The 21,604-nt window shown below is 39.9% G+C and overlaps 1 protein-coding gene across 1 annotated transcript in view; it reads right to left on the bottom strand.

The window, feature by feature from the left end:
* ldb3a (LIM domain binding 3a) overlaps positions 1–21,604 on the bottom strand; it is a 176,023-nt gene that overhangs the window by 71,902 nt on the left and 82,517 nt on the right. Inside the window, exons 5-8 of the mRNA XM_060854110.1 lie at positions 18,248–18,267; positions 11,061–11,261; positions 3,284–3,465; positions 703–739 (exon numbers count right to left, since the gene is read on the bottom strand). Of these exons, the coding sequence (XP_060710093.1) occupies positions 703–739; positions 3,284–3,465; positions 11,061–11,261; positions 18,248–18,267 (440 nt within the window). The remainder of the gene's footprint in view (positions 1–702; positions 740–3,283; positions 3,466–11,060; positions 11,262–18,247; positions 18,268–21,604) is intronic.

Genomic DNA, 21,604 nt, shown 5'->3' with positions numbered 1-21,604 from the left:
AGAGGAGGAGAAGAGTAAGGCATTAGGGAATACAGCCTCCACTCTTCTGACCTTACAACCGTATAGCAAGCAAATGCATTATACAAATGACAAGATTCAAAACATGTCCCCAGTTGATCCATTGTTGCAACAAAGACAACGATATTTTGCACATTGGTTTCTCAACTGTTAATAGAATTTATATGGTAACCCTTTACACGGAAAGAAGTTGATCATTTTTATGTAGAATTAGGAACAATGTAAGCAACCCCCATTCATTAGTGTAGATTTGGCAGGACACATTTATGGATTTGGGGAGGTGGGGAGCAGGATGGTAATAGTGGCAGCACAGGTTTGGGTATTGGGATTGGAAACACAGCTTATTTGGAAACACCATGATACAATAGTAATGCCTCACTGTGGTCACCAAACCATACCTATCCCTTTAAACAGTGTGTACTTAGACAATGATATCCTTTAACTGTTGGCACATACCTACAGAACCCTGAATGTCATAAGTGGAACCAGATGTAGGATTCTTTATCCAATTTCAACATGTTCATCTAAAGTTTTAAATTAACTGTTTGTTATCTTAATAACCCCAACTTTCTATAATTAACTAATACTGAATGTATTGCTAAGTGCATAAATGTGTTTTAATAGTAATATGCCTGAAGTATGTGCTAAGTGGGCCAATGACTGCTGCTGTTGCCAGAAGCCTACCTTGATCTTTTCATCGCATCCTCATCTGGATCTTGCACTAGAAAACAAAAGATCTAAATGAATAACCATCCCTAGTGAAATATGTTCACAACAAATTAAATGCTAATCCTAAAGATCTGTTTGCAGAGGATGTATCATGAGAAGATGAAAGCTCCCCCTGTTCTAAATATCTGAGGGTTCAGTTTATATGAAACTTAATCTCAGAGATGGGTCTAATCACTGTTGAATCTCAGCACATATGCCACATTTTGGCAGTAAGTGGAAGTGACTAGAAAATCTGCCCTACGACCTGCTAATGTTCAATTTGGTCAATGTTATTACAGCTTGACAGCAACACCATTCAATAGTTAAAGAATGAAAAACAAAAGTAAATCCTGCAAGTCTGCGAACTAGATTTGAATTCAAGAAAATAAAGGGAAATGGACCCCACACAGTTCCACCAGAAAGGGATGGACTCTCTTCCTGGGCTGTGTTACAGATAGAATCTGACAGTTTACCACATTGCACCATCCAGCTCGATTAAAAACAGGATTTCTCTGAGGATATCACAGTCCTGCTTAAAAAGGAAGGAGGAGACCAATGAAGAGGAGGACTTCATACTGAAAAATCCATGTCCTATATCCCGTTCAATTAGATGTGCACATGGTGGATTTACTCTTGCACTCCTACAGATGTCCTCCATCCCTGTTTTTGGTAAAATAGATTTATTTTGCACAGTTTACACCACATGCATTAAAGTTTTTAATCTTCAAAGTGGGAGATGGATTGTTTAAACAGCAGAGTATACTCGATATTACACAGTGATTCTATTGAGTTGGGTTGGTGGGTATGACAAGAGGAGAGAGATACATTAAGAAAGGGAAGAATATTTATTAAATAATCATATTTTAAATTAACTAACACTTTATTTTTAAATTCTGACCTATATCAGGAATTTTTTTATTAAGTTATTTTTGGGTGAAGAAAAATTAAAATTCTAGGAGTTTGGCATAAAAATGTGTAGTACGAGCAGACCTGTTATTTTCTTCCATTGGTTTCATTCCTTGATTGTTAATTTGTTAAAACCCCTCATAATTCCCACTCACCTGGGCATTCTGCTCAATGACAATCTGCATCACAGTCCATCCCAGCAAGGTTGGTACATCTGCTGGAATTTAGCTGTTAATTGGGGTGCCTGCTGGAACTGTGCTGGGTCTCTAACTGGCAATGACATTCATGCATGTTTTACTTAGGTGTTCACAGAAGAGCATGGAAAAGGCAGAAATTAGTTTCTACCAGCCAGTGGGTCAGTTTTGTTTGGGAGGCAATTCTTGAGGTGGTGGGGAGGGCATGAAGATAATCAGGCTCAGAATTACTTGAGGGTTAAATATTTGTTCCTGCATTTTCAGTAATGTTACATTATAACTGTACCACAGTAGCATAGAGGAACACCAGAAACCTGGCTAAATACAGTGAGCATGTGTCTTCATACATCTGCATTTTGCTCAGGTGATAACAGGTGATATAAAAACATCATTATAATGGCCAAAACTGTCCTAATTAAGATACTTAATTTCTTTTATTCTTTCACATGATTTGGGTATTGCTAGCATTGTCTGCCCATCTCTAATTGCAATGTGTAGAACCCAATTCTTGAATTGCAGAAGTCTGCGTGATGTAGTTACACCCATAGTGCCATTTGGGATGGAGTTCCAGAATTCTGACCCAGCAACACTGAAAGAATGTGATATTGTTTCAAGTCAGGATGGTGTGTGGTTTGGAGGGAACTTGACTGTGGTGGTGTTCCCAGGTATCTGTTGCCCTTGACCTTATATCTGGCAGAAGTCACAAGTTTAGAAGGTGTTGTCAAAGGAAGGCTATTTTCTGCTTGATGCCTTCCAATGTGGTCCCATTCTCCCTTTCCATGAGACAATTGGCATACGCCCTAGAAAATGTTGCAGAAAATTTTACTAGTTCAAAATAATTATGTTACTTATTCAAGAAGTAAACATTTTTATAGATCTTAGGAGAGGAAAATGACATCTTATTCCATAGACATGGTAAAGTAATTGCTTCCAAAGAGAAATTGCAAGGGAAGTGCAGAGTAAAGCTCCCTCCACACTGCACCATCAAGCATACTGTGTTGGGTATAGCATGAATTTGGTCAAAATGAAAGCCTTCTCAGTACTGGTAAGTCAAGCATGTGTGGATCAGGCACAGAGTAAAGTTTCCTTTCCTCTGTCCTATCAAGCACATCTTGATGCAGTCCTATCTGATGCAGTGAAAGTCAGTTACAGAGTAAAGCTCCCTTTCCTCTGCTCTATGTAACCTCATAGAAGCACCTTCTACTGCACTATTCCCGAAAGTGAGACTGATCATTTGGTGTGAATCACAGGCCATTTCATTTTGTGGACCTGTACCCAGTGAGAACCAGGTTAATTCTACGTCAGCTCACTTCACTTCGGACCAGCAGAAAGAAAGAAGGCTTTTATCTCACCAGTTTGGACTGGATGTAACCTCAAGTTTCAATAGTAATGTGGTCGTGTGCACCACTCACTTCTCATCACTTCACTTAACAGAATGAAAGCTCCTATATACTTACAGTATTGTGTTCCAGTCATCTGAGCAAGGATACGAAAAGATTTGGACTGCAAATTGGCAGCCCGGCGAGTCCATTCATCCAGCTCCTGCTGGTGAGTTTGTTGGGGCTTGTTAGAGTTACGAACAACAGCCTGGTAGACTGGAGAGGCACTGTCGACTAGAGCATCTTTAACATGTAGGTTACTGCAATAACAGAGAGAGTTTCATTTTACAATGACACATCCTAACCGCTAACACATCACTGTGACTCTCCAGCACTGGCAACCCCAGCATCTGCCGCAGCATTCAACTGTGGTGGTGTATATTCAGGTGGAGAAAGACATTTTCTAGCTCTTCTTTGGGTCCATAAATACCCTCTGGTCAATAGCAAAAGGTTTTTAAAGAACACTTTTAGAATCATGAAATGTTTCCTCGTTGTCCATTTTCTAAGTACAGCTTAAGCCTGTGCTGGTGAAATTTCAAAGCAGGCCCCTGAGAAGAGCACGATGTCATGCTATAGTTGAACATTTTTGAACAGAAAACCTTTGTTTGTCATGTCTGCTGTGATGTTTAGGGAAAAAGTGAAGTTGCACCCAATGTTTCAGTGACGGTGTATGTTACAGTTCAAACACATGCCACCATTGGTCAGCTTTGCAAATACATTTAATGTTTGAACAGGGGCATACAAACATTAAGTGAAGAACTGAGTACTAAATTATTGAAATTCACCAAGGCTTTCCATCAGCAAGCGTGAATTAATTTTTAAGTTTCAGTCATGTCCAGTTGTATTGGATCTGGGATGGTGAGATGAGAGAATTGGGTCAACAATGGAATTAATCAAATCAAATAGGGCCGAAAATAAAACTCAGCTCTGATTTAAGATGAAGCTTATGTATATTCCCTCCCCTTGTCCAAGACAAAATAACACTGATAGTGTGCCCATGAATACAGACCAGAAACCACTGATCAATTCTGAGGTAGCTGACATTTTTTTGGGTGACCTTAAAGAAGGAAATAAGAAGTCTCCAGGACAAAACATAGGCCAAAATGTTTAATGCTAATCATTCATAAATATGTATCTGATTCGATGAAAGAAATTCTAATTCATCAGTCAAAAACATTTCCCTCACTTCCAAAAAGGAGACATTCAATGTTGTCATGTCATTGGCTATAGTATGTATTTACACAAGTTTTAACTTTTACAACAGTGTTGATTTTGTTCAATTACCTTGAATGATAATGGTAAATATCCTCACTTGATAAGCCTGGTGTACAGAATTAAGTCTGTGACAGGCAAATGTTAAATGGGCAATAGACCTGGCGGTCAGTTGGCAGGGTGAGTTGAACCACTGGAATTGAGTAGGATGGGAGGGAAAACAAAATGATTTATCTCCAAACAATGTTTTCAGGAGGGTTTAATCCAGAGCAGGTGATTGTGGAGCAGTGAGTTGGCTTTCTTAATTAGCTGTCCAAGATGACAGAGGATTGGAAAGCAAGAGGGAAGAAAGAAAAAAAGTGTAGGACGGTGGATGATAAAAAGTTCTTAAGAGTGAACTAACTTTTCATGAAAACAATCTTGAATTCTTTTAATTAAGTACTCACCTCTACATCAATGTGGGTCACCTTTATTCTGTTCCAGATTGGACTCAGCAGCTGGTTATAGTTGGCTCAAAACACAAATCTTAGCTAAATGTCCATATTCATCTAGGTTGCATTTGGCTACTCACAGATAACATATCCTTACCATTGCAAGCAGATTTGTAATGCTTCTCATTTTCTGAAAGGGGTAGGGTTTCCATAAGATGTAGGGGCAGGAACAGTCTATATGAGGTCTCAAGCCTGTACCACCATTCAATAAAATCATGACTTCATTTCAACCTGCTTTCCAACACTATCCTTCATTTCCTCAGTTGGCAAGAACATTAGAAATGGAATGGGTCTATCATGATCCTCAGCTACTTTTAGAGTTGCTCCATCCCATAATGGAGTTATTTCAACTATAATTTGGACTAAACTGAAATGAGTCCAGATAGTTTATAACAGGAAAGGCAATTATTCTGTGCGATGAATGTACCAGGCATAGTGGAGCCATCTAAATTAAATAGAGAGTTTATAGTATAGGAGCAATTCTTTGCAAGCGCAGCATGTGCTGAAACTAAAAAAACTGCAAAGATGATTAGACTGACAGGCAATAAAGAGTATTATGAAATACTGCAAGTAGTTGCCAACCTTGGATCTTTAGACCAAGGAACATTAATAATTTTCCCAAAAGCTGGGATGTTGAAGTTAAGTATGAAATACTGAAAATTAAATCCAGTCAGTATATTTCAGTTAGAGTGGAGAATCAGAAAGAAAACATCTGATGGACTTCCATTCTATGTTATATGTATAATAGCAAACAAAATCATACTCCACATCATCAACATCCATCAAGTGCTGGGAAAACTGTCAGTCAATGAAACCTTAATTTCCACATTGAACTGAACATTCCTTAGCATCCGACAGTCAGTAAATGGACAGAAAAAAATAATTGGTGTCAATGTTGGTGTTAAAGGAACGTCTACACCTCAGATTATTTCTCAGTAGAGCTTTGTATACAGCACATATATTATGTGACTCAAACAAAAACAGGATACAAATTTTAATTCTTCATATGCATCTCTCAAACATCTTGGATTTGCTTTATTACTCACACACAGTCCAAATTCAGAAGGTGACCCACAGATAGATAGCATTGTGCTTTGCTGACCAACATCATCAAAGATGCACTCTCTGACTATTTAACCAGCAGGTTTTGTATTCTAAGTTGCTCTTTATTATCACCTCCTTCCTTAATCATTTTTGCCTAAAGTCTCATTTTCCTGCCACAGTTGTATTTAGTAAATACCTAGCTCTTACCTCTTAATGCTTACACATCAATTCACATGCTTAAACTTTTGTCTGTGATTTTGTCAAGAAGTTCAGTGACCCCAAAAAACACCAATGCTAATCCTTGTATGAAGATTTAATCATAACACCATCCAGCCCATTGTTTGACAACATCACAGAGAAGCCCTGTCACTATTCCTGTCACTGGGGACATCCTCATAAGAATCAGTACAATCAGTATAGAGGAATGGATCATATAGACAATGTTGCAATTGTTGTTACTTTAATCATTGTACACATTTCACAGAAATACTTAACTTTCTTTCAGCAAGCGTCAGTAAAATTACTAAACAATGTTAGAAGATCACACACTTCTCAAAATAAGTATGTAACAGACCAATTTGAATTATGGTTGACTAGGACAGCTGAAACTAAATGTTTTGATCTCCAACCATCTTTTATATCCCCAACATAACCTAACCACATCATTCCACCATCTCGGTGGATGACATGATAGATTCCCCATGATATTTTGTTGTGTTTTAAACAGTAGTGCACTTTTTAACAACACAAGCTTTTATTGCATACCTCAGACTAAAACACAGCTCTCCGCCAATTGATAACTTACATTTCTTTGAAGGTTAATGTACTATGAAGTTTGTCCCTCATCAGAAACAAACCCATGTGACGGAATAATCTTTATGCGTGGTTGCAGAAAACATTCCAACAGTCTCCAACCTTCTACTCAAGCCATTCTTGAGTGCATTCCTGATTATAGTCCACTCCAAAATGTTAAAGCAGTTATTATGTATACAAAAGTTAATTTTGTCACAGGATTGTTTGAAACCATGACACCAAACACTGACAATGGTAGTTAGCCCAGGTTAGGAAATATCAAAATCAAATGAATTTCTGGCTTAGATAGTGAAAGAGTCTCTTGATCAGGGACAACCTACAGATTGACCTGGTGGTTTTAACATGTGAGGTTATAGTATATATATATATGAGTACTGTATATATTACACACTCAGTTCAACATTCCATGCAACATTTTGGGAACTGTAAGGGCAGACATCAGCATTTTAGGTTTACCAAATTAAAATAAGTACAAAAACATTGCAGGAAGAATCATTTATACATCTTAATTTTCCTGGATACTATTTGAACTCATTTGTGTGTGCTGAAGGTATGCAAGAGGAATGCAGGATATCATAGGAACAAGTAAACAACATTTGGTCCCAAAAGGCCACCAAATTGTTGAAAACACCAAATGCCGGCACTTCTGTCTCTCATTTATCCCTTTAGTCTATTATTGTGTCTTAAACAGATTGGTCAGACATCTATGTCTTCTTTTAATGTTTAATTTGAAATCCTCATCTGTGGTATCAATGGTGACCATGATCAGCTTTGGTGATATCTTTTCATATCTCACTTCTGTTAAGATAAAGTCCAGTTTCCCTAACCTTGTCTTTTAGTTTAAATTTTCAAGAACAAAGGTCAACTTTTTTTGCCTTGCACTGCACTCTCTTAGAACATAACACCCTTCCTTTATAAGTAAGCACTCTGACATCAGTCAATAGTCTTGTACTTGTTTGGTTGATCTAAACCCATCTTCTCATAATTACTGGTTTCTTTATTCTACTATAGTATAAATGAAATCTAATACTGTTTGCCAGCTTAATGTTCGCAACAAGCTGGGTTGATTATCTTTGCAACAGTTACCATAAATTCACTTTTCTACCTAATATGCTGCTTAACATTTCATTGAGCCCATAGTTTAAGTTTGGATGGGTTATTTTATGTTTATCTACATTAGACCCTGCTGGTCAAGATATATATCTTTTGAATCAGATGTGACCGCAAAGAATGAACAATGCCCATAATCGTAAAGGTCAATTCTGAAGCAATATCCAGATGAACAATGGTTCTTTCGGTGAAATAACGATAATAGCCTATCCTTTTAAGAGGCTCTAATAAATATATAATTGAAGTTATTTGCAGACACTGCCTTCATACCATCAGATAACTAACCAGAGATCAGCTTTACATTGCAGATTGTCAAATGGGCACAGATATATTATCTGCAAACACCTCCAACTTCCACAACCACATCCTCACACAAACATCAAACTGACATTAATAAAGGTGTCGGAAAAACACTGCAGTCCTGTCTGATTTCAGCCAAATCCTGTGAATTTGGACTAGCACATCATGTATTTCTCCATCAGGTCTACCTTCACCTGAGAGAACCATCAAACGGCTTAATCTGGTGTTTATTAAAACACTTTGTGAGCCCTCTCTTTACATTACAACCATCCAAGTTAGAAGCAGGTGGACTAGTGTAACGTGAAACCATGAGAAGCAGGTACCCGCACTACACTGCATGAAACTTAGCTTTCTTATGGTCATTCAATTGCAACTACTGTGACTAGTATCAAACAACTGGCAGCACAAATTCCCATTCCAAAAGTATTGATGCTGTCAAGACTTTAACAATCGAAAAGCTCACAAATGGTCACCTTTTAGATTATTTGTTATTGATGGGTGTGGGAACAGTGAAGTATTTTTAAAAAATATTCAGAATTTGTTTCCCTAAAAGTAGAAACCAAAAATGAAGATGTCATGACACAATTTCAATGCAAAACTATGAACCAAGAAACAGAAACTCCCACCTCCCAGGACTATGATTGAAATGGTGTCTCTGGCCCGTGTGAGTTTAATACAGATTTTGTTAAGAAACAACAGTATGGTTAGGAAAGATGGACCTACTTACGCAAATGGAGGTTCAGGACCACTGAGGGCCATATGATCAAACACCACCAGGGCATTGATCATTGATGTCCGTGATTATTAGGAGGTAGATTGGTTTGATTGACAAATAACAAAAAGTAACAATGACAATTGTGTGTTAGAAATGGGAATGGTGGAGGGGGTGAGAAAGTGGAGTAGGTGGGGTTGGAGGTGGTTGGTTGGGGTTGGAGAAAGAGAAGCAACATTCAATTAGAATAAAATACTGGTCTACCAATAAAAAAAATGAAAGAATTGCAATACTAATCCCTGATCTACAGAGGATTTTCAACACTGTCAACAATTTAAGAGACCTCAGTGAGTTATCCATAGTGGAGAGCACGCAATTACAAGGAGAGCTTATACCACATAAACTGCAACACAGTGAAAGTACTTTCTAACAAGACCAGTTTCAGCTAAAACCAGTGTGGAAAAGTCCAAAAGATATTACACTATAAAGGTCTTTTTTTCTCACTGTTTGCAAAACATGAGTCTTAATATAAAAACCCTTTTATATGATGAATCTGAGATCAATGCTTTTTCCTTTGTACTTGTTCAAATCAGGTTTCGTACCCAACGTTGAGCACTCCCAAATCAACATACATTGTTCAATGGAGTGCACAGATCTCTCTGTAAGATGTCTCAATTTCAATCATTTTCTGCCACCATTCTTCCAACTTGAACAGCGGCCAATTTAGTCGACTGTAAGTAATATTATCAATTTAATGCCCCATAAATGGGTTGCTCTGAATGCTTGCCTCCCAGGAATTGAGACAACCTTGAGTAAACTCATTTCACTGAGGGCCAGCAGCAAAATGTTAATTCTGTTTTCTGTGTTCAAATAGGATCCACACTCTAGTAGTGAATTCACTCTCTCAATCAACTTAAAATCAACAATAGCGATTGCATTCAATTTTTCATCTAGTTTGACAAAGTACAAGGATGATTGGTGATAGTCTGAAATTCAAAATGGCTGACAAGACACTGCAGTTCTTTCAAGATAGGTGAGCATTCAGCCATTGGCAGTTAGATTTATACGTGCTTTGGACAACACACGAACCATTTATTTAATACATGTACCGGGTATCACTGACTCTATGCCGCCCAAATGGAGCCTTACAAACTGAAGCCTGTGCCCAATACTAAACAACACAATTTTCAGTAAAATTTCATTCATGGCATGAACTTTTAAAACTCCATCTTAAATGTAAGTAATAAATCAAATTCGTTGATGAGCAAGACCCCTCGGCCAAGGTCAAAGCTGCAAAGAAAGCAAACACATTATGATTTTAACCTCTTACTGACCCCTAAGGAATTCTTCCAAGTGTTCAATGCCAGATACATGCTGCACATATACAGTCAGGCATACACATACAAACATACAGGCTGCATCTACAGACAGCTCATGTGCCATGGAGTAAGTTGAATTGGTTGGATGAAGCTGTAGCATAGAGAGGCTCTGAATAGCAAAGTTCCCGAGAAATTCTGAAAATTAAACTCACTAATGTCTGTTCTATCCTCTGAGCTGCAAACTAAAACTACACAAATCCAGCCATGATGAGTAGTTGGCCCTTTGGCTTTATTTGAATGCTTGCAAGGGAGATCTGCTGTCAAATCTTGCCACTCAAACACGTCAATCAGGAACCATTCCTTTAATCTTGCCCTGTGGGCAATGGGCTGAGATTGACAGTTTATGTTGAATACTGGCATAGAAACAGGCCATTGAGCCAAACCATTCTTTGCCATTGAGCAACACTGAAGGAGAAAGGAAGCATAGAGGAGGATGGGAAAAATATACATCAATGACAGCTGCAAATCAGTGGTTTGTTGCTGAAATTTATATTTCTGAGGCCAACCATCTCTCGAAATGTCCAGGTTCATTTTAACACTGGTTTCCAGTCTCTTTTTTTCAAACTGTCATGGCAACTGACTCTCTGCACAATTTGAGAGGACAGGTTCCCAATGAAATTGTTCAATCTATCAGAGCAGAAGTTCATTTTTCATTTCTATCCTTCGATTAATTACCATCTTTTAACTATATGTTTCAAACAGCTTTATTCTTTTTGTCTGTAAACTTCAAAGATACACTCTGGTTCCTTAGGTCTTTACATGCAGGCAACAGATCACAGATTCTCATGGCCTACCTTGAAAGATCACTGCCTCTGGCATGAGCCTGACCAGCAATGGCATCCATGATGGCATCTTGGGAGTACATGCTGATGGGTGTGTTATACTGGGCATGGATGATGGTGGCCTTCCCACCAGGGCCTTTCACTTCGATTGGCTTGTGTGTGGACAACACGGAATCCTTCAGGACGTTGGGGTTGAAATGCTCCACATACTCACTATCAGTTGTGGGAGTGAGAAAGGACAGGAGAGCAAATGGTGAAAGGAAGAAAGCAATGCAGGGAAATATATCACTTGTGAGGGAGAGAGGTGACAATGGGTAAGCAGAAGTTAGTTGTACCTCCCCATTTCCGTTCCAAATTCAGATCCTAAGAGGAAATTACACATGCTTGTATGAAAAGACAACTTGCCAATCTTCTATGTAAACCCCTCTATTTCAATTCTCTCACTCTGAGGCTTAAATATGCCGACTACAGTAAGTCAATTTGGGCTCCCATTTTTAATACTTGTTGATGCTTGGGCTTATAGATGGCATTTGATGAGTTCCACATAAAACATTATTACACAAGATAAAAACTCACAATATTGGTGGTAATGTATGAACATGGAGAGAGTATTGGTTAACACTGGTTAACAGAATATAGTTAGGATAAAGGGCATTTTTCAGACAATCCCCATTGTCTTGGAGGAAGGGGCAGAATGTAATGAATCCAAATTTGCTGACAAAACAAGAATAGGTAGGAGTACAAACTGTAATGAGGACACACAGATTTTGCATGGAGATATAAATAGGTTGAGTAAGTGGGCAAATACTTGGCAGATAGAGATTAAAGTGTGAGGTTGAACACTTCACTAATAGCCTGCTTTTGATTCCTCCTATCCATTTGAATGGATAGAGACTCCAAAAAAGTGAAACACATGGATTTGAGTGCTCTTGTGCATGAAGCTGCAGTAAGCAATTAAAAAGGCAAATGGAATTGCGGCCTTCATTGCTAGGGGATTGGAGTTCAAAAATAGGTAAATCTTATTACAGTTGTAAAGGGTATTGGTGAGGCTAGGGCTGGAGTTGAAAAGGATGGCGCTGGAAAAGCACAGCAGGTCAGACATCCGAGGAGCAGGACAGTTTCAGGTATAAGATGTTTGTCAGGATGAAGGGCTTATGCCCGTATCATCGACTCTCCTGCTCCTCGGATGTTGCCTGACCTCCTGTGTTTTTCCAGTGCCACCCTTTTCAGTTCTGACCCTCCAGTATCTGCAGTCCTCACTTTCTCCGAGGCTGCATCTGTGTATTGTGTATTGTGGTCACTATATTTCAAAAATAGATAGTCTGGCATTGGAGACAATTAAAAAGAGACTCACTAGGCTGAATCCTGAGATAAAGGGGGTGACTTATCAAGAACAGTTAAGCAGGTTAGGCCTTTGTTCATTAGAGTTTAGAAAAGTGAGGGGTGAACAGACAAGATCCAGATGAGTTTTGCAGGGCAGATCTTGAGAAGATGCTTCTGCTAGTGGGGAGTCTTAAACTAGGGACATACTTACAGAATAAGAGGACACTCATGTAAAACTGAGATATGAAAGAAAGCATAGTGAATGTGTGGAACTTTCTACACTCAAGAGTTTTTGAGCTAAATCACTAAAAGTAGATAGATTTCTGGAATATCAAAGACTGGAGGGCTATGCTGAGCTGGCACAAAGGAAGATTTGAAGCCATCAGCAGATCAGCCATGATCTTATAGAAAGGCAAAACAGATTTGAGGGGCTGAATGTTCTACTCCTACTCCATTCTCTCTTGTAACTCATCTTAAAGTGGTGAGTCACTGAAAGGAGAAAGCAGTAGTAAAAGCCAGCTCTGTCAATCCCTGGAGATACTGTCAAGATTCAGCCCTCAAACCATTCAAATAGGAAAAAGGAACAAAAATAAATACACAAGATTAAAAGAAAGGTCAATGGTCTTTAATCTCACCAAAGTTATACTTAAAATCAAAGACTTAGTCATTTTAAAACAATTTAATGGTGTGATGTTAGCAAACTGATCACAGTATATCCTGACCTCTACCACCTTGCTGGTCCAACAGCGAGATAGACTCAGCAGGTGACTTCTGGAGGAAACGGGAGAATTCAGAGGACAGGCACCATGTACCTATTTGCAGAGATCCTCCAGTAAAAGGCAATTAACTCCAAAGAGCCCAATCAATGGGAAATGAAGCTCCACTTAGGGGCAGAAATGGATAAGGAGTGAGGCAACCAAGTGGATGTGAAACTTCTGCTTATCCATACCCAATGTCTGCATATTGCCAAGAGCAAGTACAAGCCATGCAGGTCACTAGCTCAGTAGAGGTTGTTCAAACAAGCCTTATTTTTGCACTCCATTCCATCCATACCTTCCCAGTTCAAATAAAAACAGATATCCAAATTATTTAAACAAATGTTTCTTGCATTGTAACTCTGCCATACTTTCAAACAAGAAGCCATCAGCAACTCAATTTCAGGAATATTGGAGAACACCTTCAGCTGTAAAGATCAAGGAGTAAGCAATGCAATATTTTCCTCTTCAGTCCGTTGCGAAAGGAGAACAATTCCGCTTTACCTCCCACAAAAGAAATTTAAATAAAACAGGCATAAAGATCTCAAACTAGCACTTCAATGACCAGTCCAGATACAGCATGCAAGAACAAAACTGCTCCAAATATCCAGCATGCAGCACACAACCCTATCCTTCTGCCCAACATGCATTGCTCAAACCATCCTTCTACCTAGCATGCACCACACAACCCAGTATGCACTGAAAAATGTAGCTCAAGGCTACCAATGGTCAAAGGGTGGCACCAAGGAAGTTTTTCACTTCAACATTTATTTTTGAGCTTCTCCTACCCTAAACTTTTTTTCAAGCATCAAATCACAGAATTGCCTTGACTACACTTAACTGCATTGAAAGACAGTTTTTGAATAGACAGTTCCAGTTTCATGAAAATGCATGCACATGTCACATGCATACCCACCAATTCTTATTTGCTCTCTCATTATCTTGGCACTTGTTTGGAGTTAAAATGTAACATGTAGGGATAGACTGAATCTACTCAGGTCATGTCTATTTAACCCCAATTCAAAACAGCGTTAATTAAACTGGCCTTGAATTTCTGGAGCCTGGAGAGGTTGTTGTCACCATGCTGATGGTCTAGGAGTATAAAAGTGAAGGGGATCACTTGCTACACTTGTAGAGTTAAAAATCACACAACACCAGGTTATAGTCCAACAGGTGTATTTGGAAGCACTTGCTTTCGGAGGACTGCTCCTTCATCAAGTAGCTGTGGAACAGGACCACAAGTGACTCATGGTCCTGCTCCACACCTACCTGATGAAGGAGCAGTCCTCCGAAAGCTAGTGTTTCCAAATACACCTGTTGGACTATAACCTGGTGTTGTGTGATTTTTAACTTTGTCCACCCCAGTGCAACACTGGCTCATCCATATCATGGCTATACTTGTAGAGGGCATTGGTAACATCTTAACTAGAGCGCTGCATGTAGTTTTGGTCTCCTTATTTAAGCAGGATATAACTGCATTGGAAGCAGATCACAGGAGGTTCACAAGGTTGATTCCTGGGATTAAAGGGTTTTATGAGGAAAGGCTTAACAATTAGGGCCAATTGAAGTTTGAATTTAGAAAAATGAGAGGTGCAGTTTTGAAACCTCTAAGTTTCTGAGGAGGTTTGACAGATTAGGATTTGAAGTTTACCCTTCATGAAGAAATTTAGAACCAGGGGTCACAGTTTCAGAATAAAGAAACTCCAAAAGATGGTGATCTGGAGGAATTTCTTTCCATAGAAGGTTATGATTCCCTGGAATTCTCAACTCAAAAAGGCAGTGGAGGCTGGGTTATAAAAATAGTTAAACCTGCGATAGAGCTGTCTGGAGTTATGGGAACTTATGGAGAAGTGGATTTGAGGCCAAGGTCAGATCAGCCATGATTTGTTTGAAGTGCACACCAGTCTTAAGGGGATCAAAAGAATAGGAATATGTGTAGGCCTTATGATCTTTTGTGTTTGTTCATTCTAATGCTGAGTAAAAAGTGAGGTCTGCAGATGCTGGAGATCAGAGCTGAAAATGTGTTGCTGGTTAAAGCACAGCAGGTTAGGCAGCATCCAAGGAACAGGAAATTCGATGTTTCGGGCCAGAGCCATGAAGGGCTCTGGCCCGAAACATCGAATTTCCTGTTCCTTGGATGCTGCCTAACCTGCTGTGCTTTAACCAGCAACAGATTTTCAGCCATTCTAATGCTGAGTCCATTGGAGGATTGGACAAGTGATGGCCTTGCTCTCCATCCAGAAATTAGAAGCTTTGAAAAGTAAAGGCTACATTAAGGTTGCCAACACTGAATGGATGTATTCCTTGTGATTTCATCTTACAACTTTCATTTCCAACAACCCTATGAGTCTGCTGCTGGCCTTTCAGGGTTTCTTTTAGTGGCATCCTAAGATTAATCATTGATGTAATATTAAACCATAACAGCGAGGAAAGGATCATATGTGAAATGGGAAAATTAGATCATGCAGCCTCAGTGAATTATTTTGTTAAAGTAGGGAACTCCTCCATTTGTGATAGCCTCATTCACTCTTCTGTCAGAAACAGGTTGGATTGGAGATTTCCTTACACCACTGTGCCCCTGACCTGGGAATAGCTCCTCTTGAACCAATGTAATGTTCTCATTCCCAACCAGCTATGCAAAATGGAGTACTGTAGCTTTCTTTTCAGACAAAACTCAACCTAAACTCAGATTTCTCATAAGTTTATAATTTTGATGTAACAGAATTTTTACCTATGCCTCTGGGATTCCCTGCAGATTGGATTAATGGAGCTGAAGGTATAAAACTGGTCATTACTTTAGATTCCAGTGCAGAAGCAGTCCTGAGAAACATAAACAAGGGTCAGAGAATGCGACTGCAGCTTTATTCTCTCACCCTTTATCACAATTGGAAAAGCTCCATCGGCACCTAGTTATAAAACCCAAATAATGACCCATCATCAGGCAACATTGTTATTGCTCAATAAAGTCTATGAACTCATTCAGGGTCTGGGTTTTTCTCCCAGTGCCTCTTACAAGAGGCCATTTTCAGTTGAGAAACAGACTGGGTCAGCAAGCTATTCAACCAAGGGAAGATATTGTAATGACAGTCAGATTCTCATTCATTTCACACATAGTTCCAAGATAAGCCTCAGTGGTCTAGCAGAATGTCAGTATGGTGCTGACGAGCAATTGTGATCAATCCTTATTCTGCAAGGACTGTCCGAAAGCAGACAGACTCAGCTAGGGACACAAAATTGCTGAAAAATGTAAACAAATTTGGCAGATTCTGTGGGGAGAAAATAGAATTAACGTTTTGGGTCTAGTGACCCTTCTTCAGAGCTGAAATGCACAGTTCTGAAGAAGGGTCACTGGATCTGAAATGCTGCCAGACCTACTGACTTCTAGAAATTTCTGTTTTTGTTTCTGATTTCCAGCATCCACAGTTCTTTTGGTTTTTAGCCATAACCAGGGCTTTAGTGAAGGGGCAGAGTGGAGGGAACATGTGTCTATCCAGAGCAGGTTACTTCCAGCTTGACAGGATCAGCCCTTACAAAGCTGAGTGGATCCCAAGGCTAAGGAAAATGTATTCATGTACATATGAATGTTCTTCAGTTGTTGCTAGAGACCATCTTGAATCTAGGGTGACTAGTCCGTCTTTCGATAGCCTTCTCCTAGTGAGGGTTTGGTGCCTGGTCGAACCTTGCACTAGGAATCAAATGACCCAGATTTCACTGAGACCTTTCAAAGCATTAAGGAAACAATTATCTCCAAGAAATCTGGGAGTTCACACCAACACATCCCTTAAAAAATGAGGCAGGGGCAATAGTTCATGACCTGACATGGTCCCGTCAACTAGAATTTCAAGGTTCAATTTCCAGTTCCAGATAAGTTAGGCAAGATGTATGACAGAATTCAAATGAGAATTAGAACCTCGCAAGAAAAAAGCACGGAGTTTGTTTCCACCAGATTTGTCCTTTGTCTTACTAATCATTTTGCCCAATTTTATTTCTAATTTGCCTGTGTAAAGAGGTCACCAGGAAGAGGGTGGAAAGAATGACAAAATCCTTGGAGTTTCCTTGGATCTAAAACTAAATACATTTATATAGAAAAACATTGGAAATACACAAGAGGGTCAACAAATTTTTATTTCAAATTCTGATTCTTCTCGTGTATTTCTGATGTTGGCTCTCTCAGCTTATGTGTCTGCCTACATCTCTGTCACTCCCTGTACATTTTACATGTGTGAGCTATGAATCAATGAACCCACTATATCTTGGATCACATTTTGCCTTCATATTTTTTCCTTAATCTTGTTCCTTCCTGCTCATTAATATAATTCATTTTTTTTCTTCCATTCTACTCTTTCTGCTCTTCTGCTACTATATAAATTCCAAAACTCTGCTCTCCACATATCATGTATCAATTATTCCTGTGCTCAGCAGCCTACAGTGGCTCCCAATCCACGAAAGTCTGCATTTTAATATTCCCCCCCCATATAAATGTTCAGAATCCTTCCAATATTTGTTGCTTTCTCCAACCTTAAGGCCCTCTGGGCACTATGCATTTCTCTAACTTGTCTCCTTTGTCTCCAACTATGGCCCTGGAAACCCGAACCTAAATCACTCCACCTTGATGTTTCTTGTGAAACCTCCTCAAAACTTACATTAGTTCAAGCAAGCTTTTCGTCACCCTGGCTGATATCCCCTTTTTTGGTTGTGTGGGTCAAGCTCTGTTTGACTGTGCTCTCATATCTTGGGGTGTTAAAAGGATTTCAACAGAATGATTCCAGAAGTTGGAACAGTAGATTTTGGAAATATTTATGCTAATACTCAGAGCTCAGGAAATCTGACAAGAGAAAACAGCTCCACATTTTCGTATTTCAGATGGGGCAAGCAGAGGTAGGACAAGGTTGATTGCTTCCATGTAGTCGAGAGAAAAGGAAATGCTACATCAGAGCAACAAAACTGCAAAGCAGTTTGAACTTCACTCTGAGAAATAGCATTAAATTGCATACATGCTGCACAGCAACCCCTGAGAAAGAGCAAGCACAGCAGGGCAAAGCAACACGGTACCCTTCATGCTGTTTTTTTAATAGATCACATCATGCCACGCACACTACCACAATATGGCTGACCACTAACTTGGATGTAGTGTTGACGATCTGTGGGAGGAAAGAATTTTAAAAATGGTTTAGTTTCCAAATCACACTGCATTGCATCACACTTCAGAACAACCCAGTTTTTTGCTGAGGAACACATTTCCCCATTTGGTCCATCTTCATCGCTACAGAGGAAAGCATATCAATCTCCACTCAGACATCCAGAGATCAGTGGAATAATATATTCTGTTGAGACCAAATGCTATAGGATGGATATTTCACAGGATTATGTGGAGTTCCTTTTTACTTATGGCTGCTCCAATATATCTGTAATCAGACCTGGGAAAGCTCAAAGTCTCTCTAGATTGTGCGAAATTGCCAATTATAAAATGTCAATAGACACACAAGCAATACAGACACGAAACAGCACTGGACCTCTCCAGAATACTGGGGGGACTGAGGTATGTACCATACCCAACATACCAGGTACTTGTTCTGACCATTAATTGCAAAGTGACAGCCTTGTTTCTAATGAAACATTCAGGACCTGCCTTTTGAGAACCAAGGATGGAATGGCATTGATTCAGTGGCACTGCAGTAGTCATGATTCAGACTTAACTTAGTTCCTTTATTACCACTTGAGCAGTTCTGGAGGACACTCAGATATGATATTATGAATTTATTTGCATCCACTTGGGGAATAAGCTCTACATCTACGGGCGGCACGGTGGCACAGTGGTTAGCACTGCTGCCTCACAGCGCCTGTAGACCCGGGTTCAATTCCCGACTCAGGCGACTGACTGTGTGGAGTTTGCACGTTCTCCCCGTGTCTGCGTGGGTTTCCTCCGGGTGCTCCGGTTTCCTCCCACAGTCCAAAGATGTGCGGGTCAGGTGAATTGGCCATTCTAAATTGCCCGTAGTGTTAGGTAAGGGGTAAATGTATGGGTGGGTTGTGCTTCGGCGGGTCGGTGTGGACTTGTTGGGCCGAAGGGCCTGTTTCCACACTGTAAGTCTAATGTAATCCACTCATGAAACTGGTAATGGACCCACCAAATCTACAGAAGTTCAGATCGTCAGGCAGGAAGTCTCTGTCCATGTCACCAATTCAACATGGCACTTAGCAAATGTGTTGCCAGGTTGAGTGGTAAAAGCCAATTTCTACACCAAGGGGAGGAGAATAGTGAGTCAGATTCCCCAACTCCCATCACTTCTGGTATCCGTTGTGTAAACAGCAAATAGAGATTCAGTTTGAGGCAGCAATTATACACCTCCAGAGTAAGCATTCAATGGTACGCAAGGGAGAAAGATTAGCAGTACAAGCTTTGCTGAAGTAGGATCAATCTGTGCCAGGGTATAACAACTGAAGGATTTGAATAGTTAACTCTATTTCTCTTCACAGATGCTGCCAGACCTGCCGAGTTTCTTTAGCTCTTTCTGTGTTTGTTACAACAACTAGAGGCAGCTTAGCTGAGAATTACATTGCTGGAGTACTTCAATATGACCACCTAGAAGCCATGGTGACATTGGTTACGTACTGCCCCATCATGGCAGCTCACCATCTTTAGATTAGATTAGATTACTTACAGTGTGGAAACAGGCCCTTCAGCCCAACAAGTCCACACCAACCCGCCGAAGCGCAACCCACCCATACCCCTACATTTACCCCCTTTTACCTAACACTACGGGCAATTTATCCTGGCCAATTCACCTGACCCGCACATCTTTGGACTGTGGGAGGAAACCGGAGCACCCGGAGGAAACCCACGCAGACACAGGGAGAACATGCAAACTCCACACAGTTAGTCGCCTGAGTCGGGAATTGAACCCGGGTCTCCAGGCGCTGTGAGGCAGCAGTGCTAACCACTGTGCCACCGTGCCGCCCATCTTCTCCAGGCTCACTGGGATTTTCAGGCCCTTTCTCATTTGACATCTCAAAAACAGCTGTTACAATGGAAACCTGGTAAAAATAGATCATTAACTGTGAAAGCACAGATTTCCTTCTATTATCTCTCTTCATTTCTTGATTTGTCACACATACCGAGATAGTTAACAGATTGGAAACAGTCAGAAATCACAGATATTAAATTTTCATCATATGTGCCAGTTTCCAGGCCAATATTGTAAAGAAAAACACCAGCTACTCTTGAGGAATTGCTGATAATTATTGACAAAATTGTGTGTGATCTGGATTCAGTTGTTTCTTCCACAGCTACCTGTGCTCTTGCTTTATTTGTACCTCAGAATCCTCAGTTCATCTGTCCTTTTCACCACACCCTTGACATTTTTGAATGTTTCTCTGCTGGACAGAGAAGACTGAAATGTTTTATATGTATTGACGTCAGTCTGAACAAAACTGTTTCACAGCCTCACTCAGTTCTAGTTACACTCTCAGCTATTTGGAGCGTTGCCGTATTTGGAAATAAAATGTGGAGATGCTTAGTAGGCACAACCTTTGCAGAGAGATAGAGTGACCATGCTCAACAAAGTGGCAACAGATCCTAGAATGAAAAGTAAGACTTCCATCTTAATGAGCCACTATCACATTGCAGCACTGTAAGATTCCTCAATTCTCAAATGATCATTTTCAAAATTATTCCCTTCTTATGGAGAAACATATCTTTCTTGATCTTTTCCTGAGGTGCCTACACATTAGTCCTCATCATTAGGTGGGGAGGTAAATCAGGAAGATGGTAGTGAGTGGATAATTCAGAAATACAGGTGCCCTGCTTTTGATGCAGGATCTCAACTGCATTGTTTTGCCTCTGTTCTGACCCAGCCAAACTGATAGGCTGAGCAGGAGAATCTGAGCTGGTGGAATTGGAGAGGAGTGACGGTGGAGAGCTCACGAGTGGGCAGATCAGCCAGGCATGTTGGACAGCTGCAAATTCAGGTTAGCTTGAGTGTAAGCGCAAACTGTCCTAATCCACAAGCAGTGCTGAAAAGGCACTTACCAGATGTCTGAACATTTCTGGCTCTTTAGCTCTTTAGTTTCGCAAGTCCTGGAAAACCTGTCTTAAGTGTAATACTCCATAATTTCAGACATGCAGCCCCATTGACCTTGTTTGAACAGTGTAGGTTTGAACAGGTTGCAGCTACTGCAGGTGTTGCATTGGATGCAGGTTTCCAATCGCCACCCCCATCCATTGTGAACACAAAAATTCTTCCCAACCAACAGAGTGCAAGAAACAAAAGAGAGTGCAGAAGAGATTGCAATTGGTCTATGATCATGGCAAGACCAAAAATCTCCCTTTTGATTGTAACAACAGGGCAGTGCTATTAAGTTGGAATTTGCTATATGCAGACTGTTTTCTATTTTTCTTAAATAGAAGTACTCTATTTCTGTGATGTTATGAATTTGCTCATATAACATGATTTGCTTATATAACATATAACACGCAGA

This window comes from Hemiscyllium ocellatum, chromosome 43, assembly GCF_020745735.1.
Source record: "Hemiscyllium ocellatum isolate sHemOce1 chromosome 43, sHemOce1.pat.X.cur, whole genome shotgun sequence".
NCBI classification, from domain to species: Eukaryota; Metazoa; Chordata; class Chondrichthyes; order Orectolobiformes; family Hemiscylliidae; genus Hemiscyllium; species Hemiscyllium ocellatum.
Note: the sequence above shows the minus strand (reverse complement) of the source record. Positions and strands in the feature narration are given on the sequence as shown.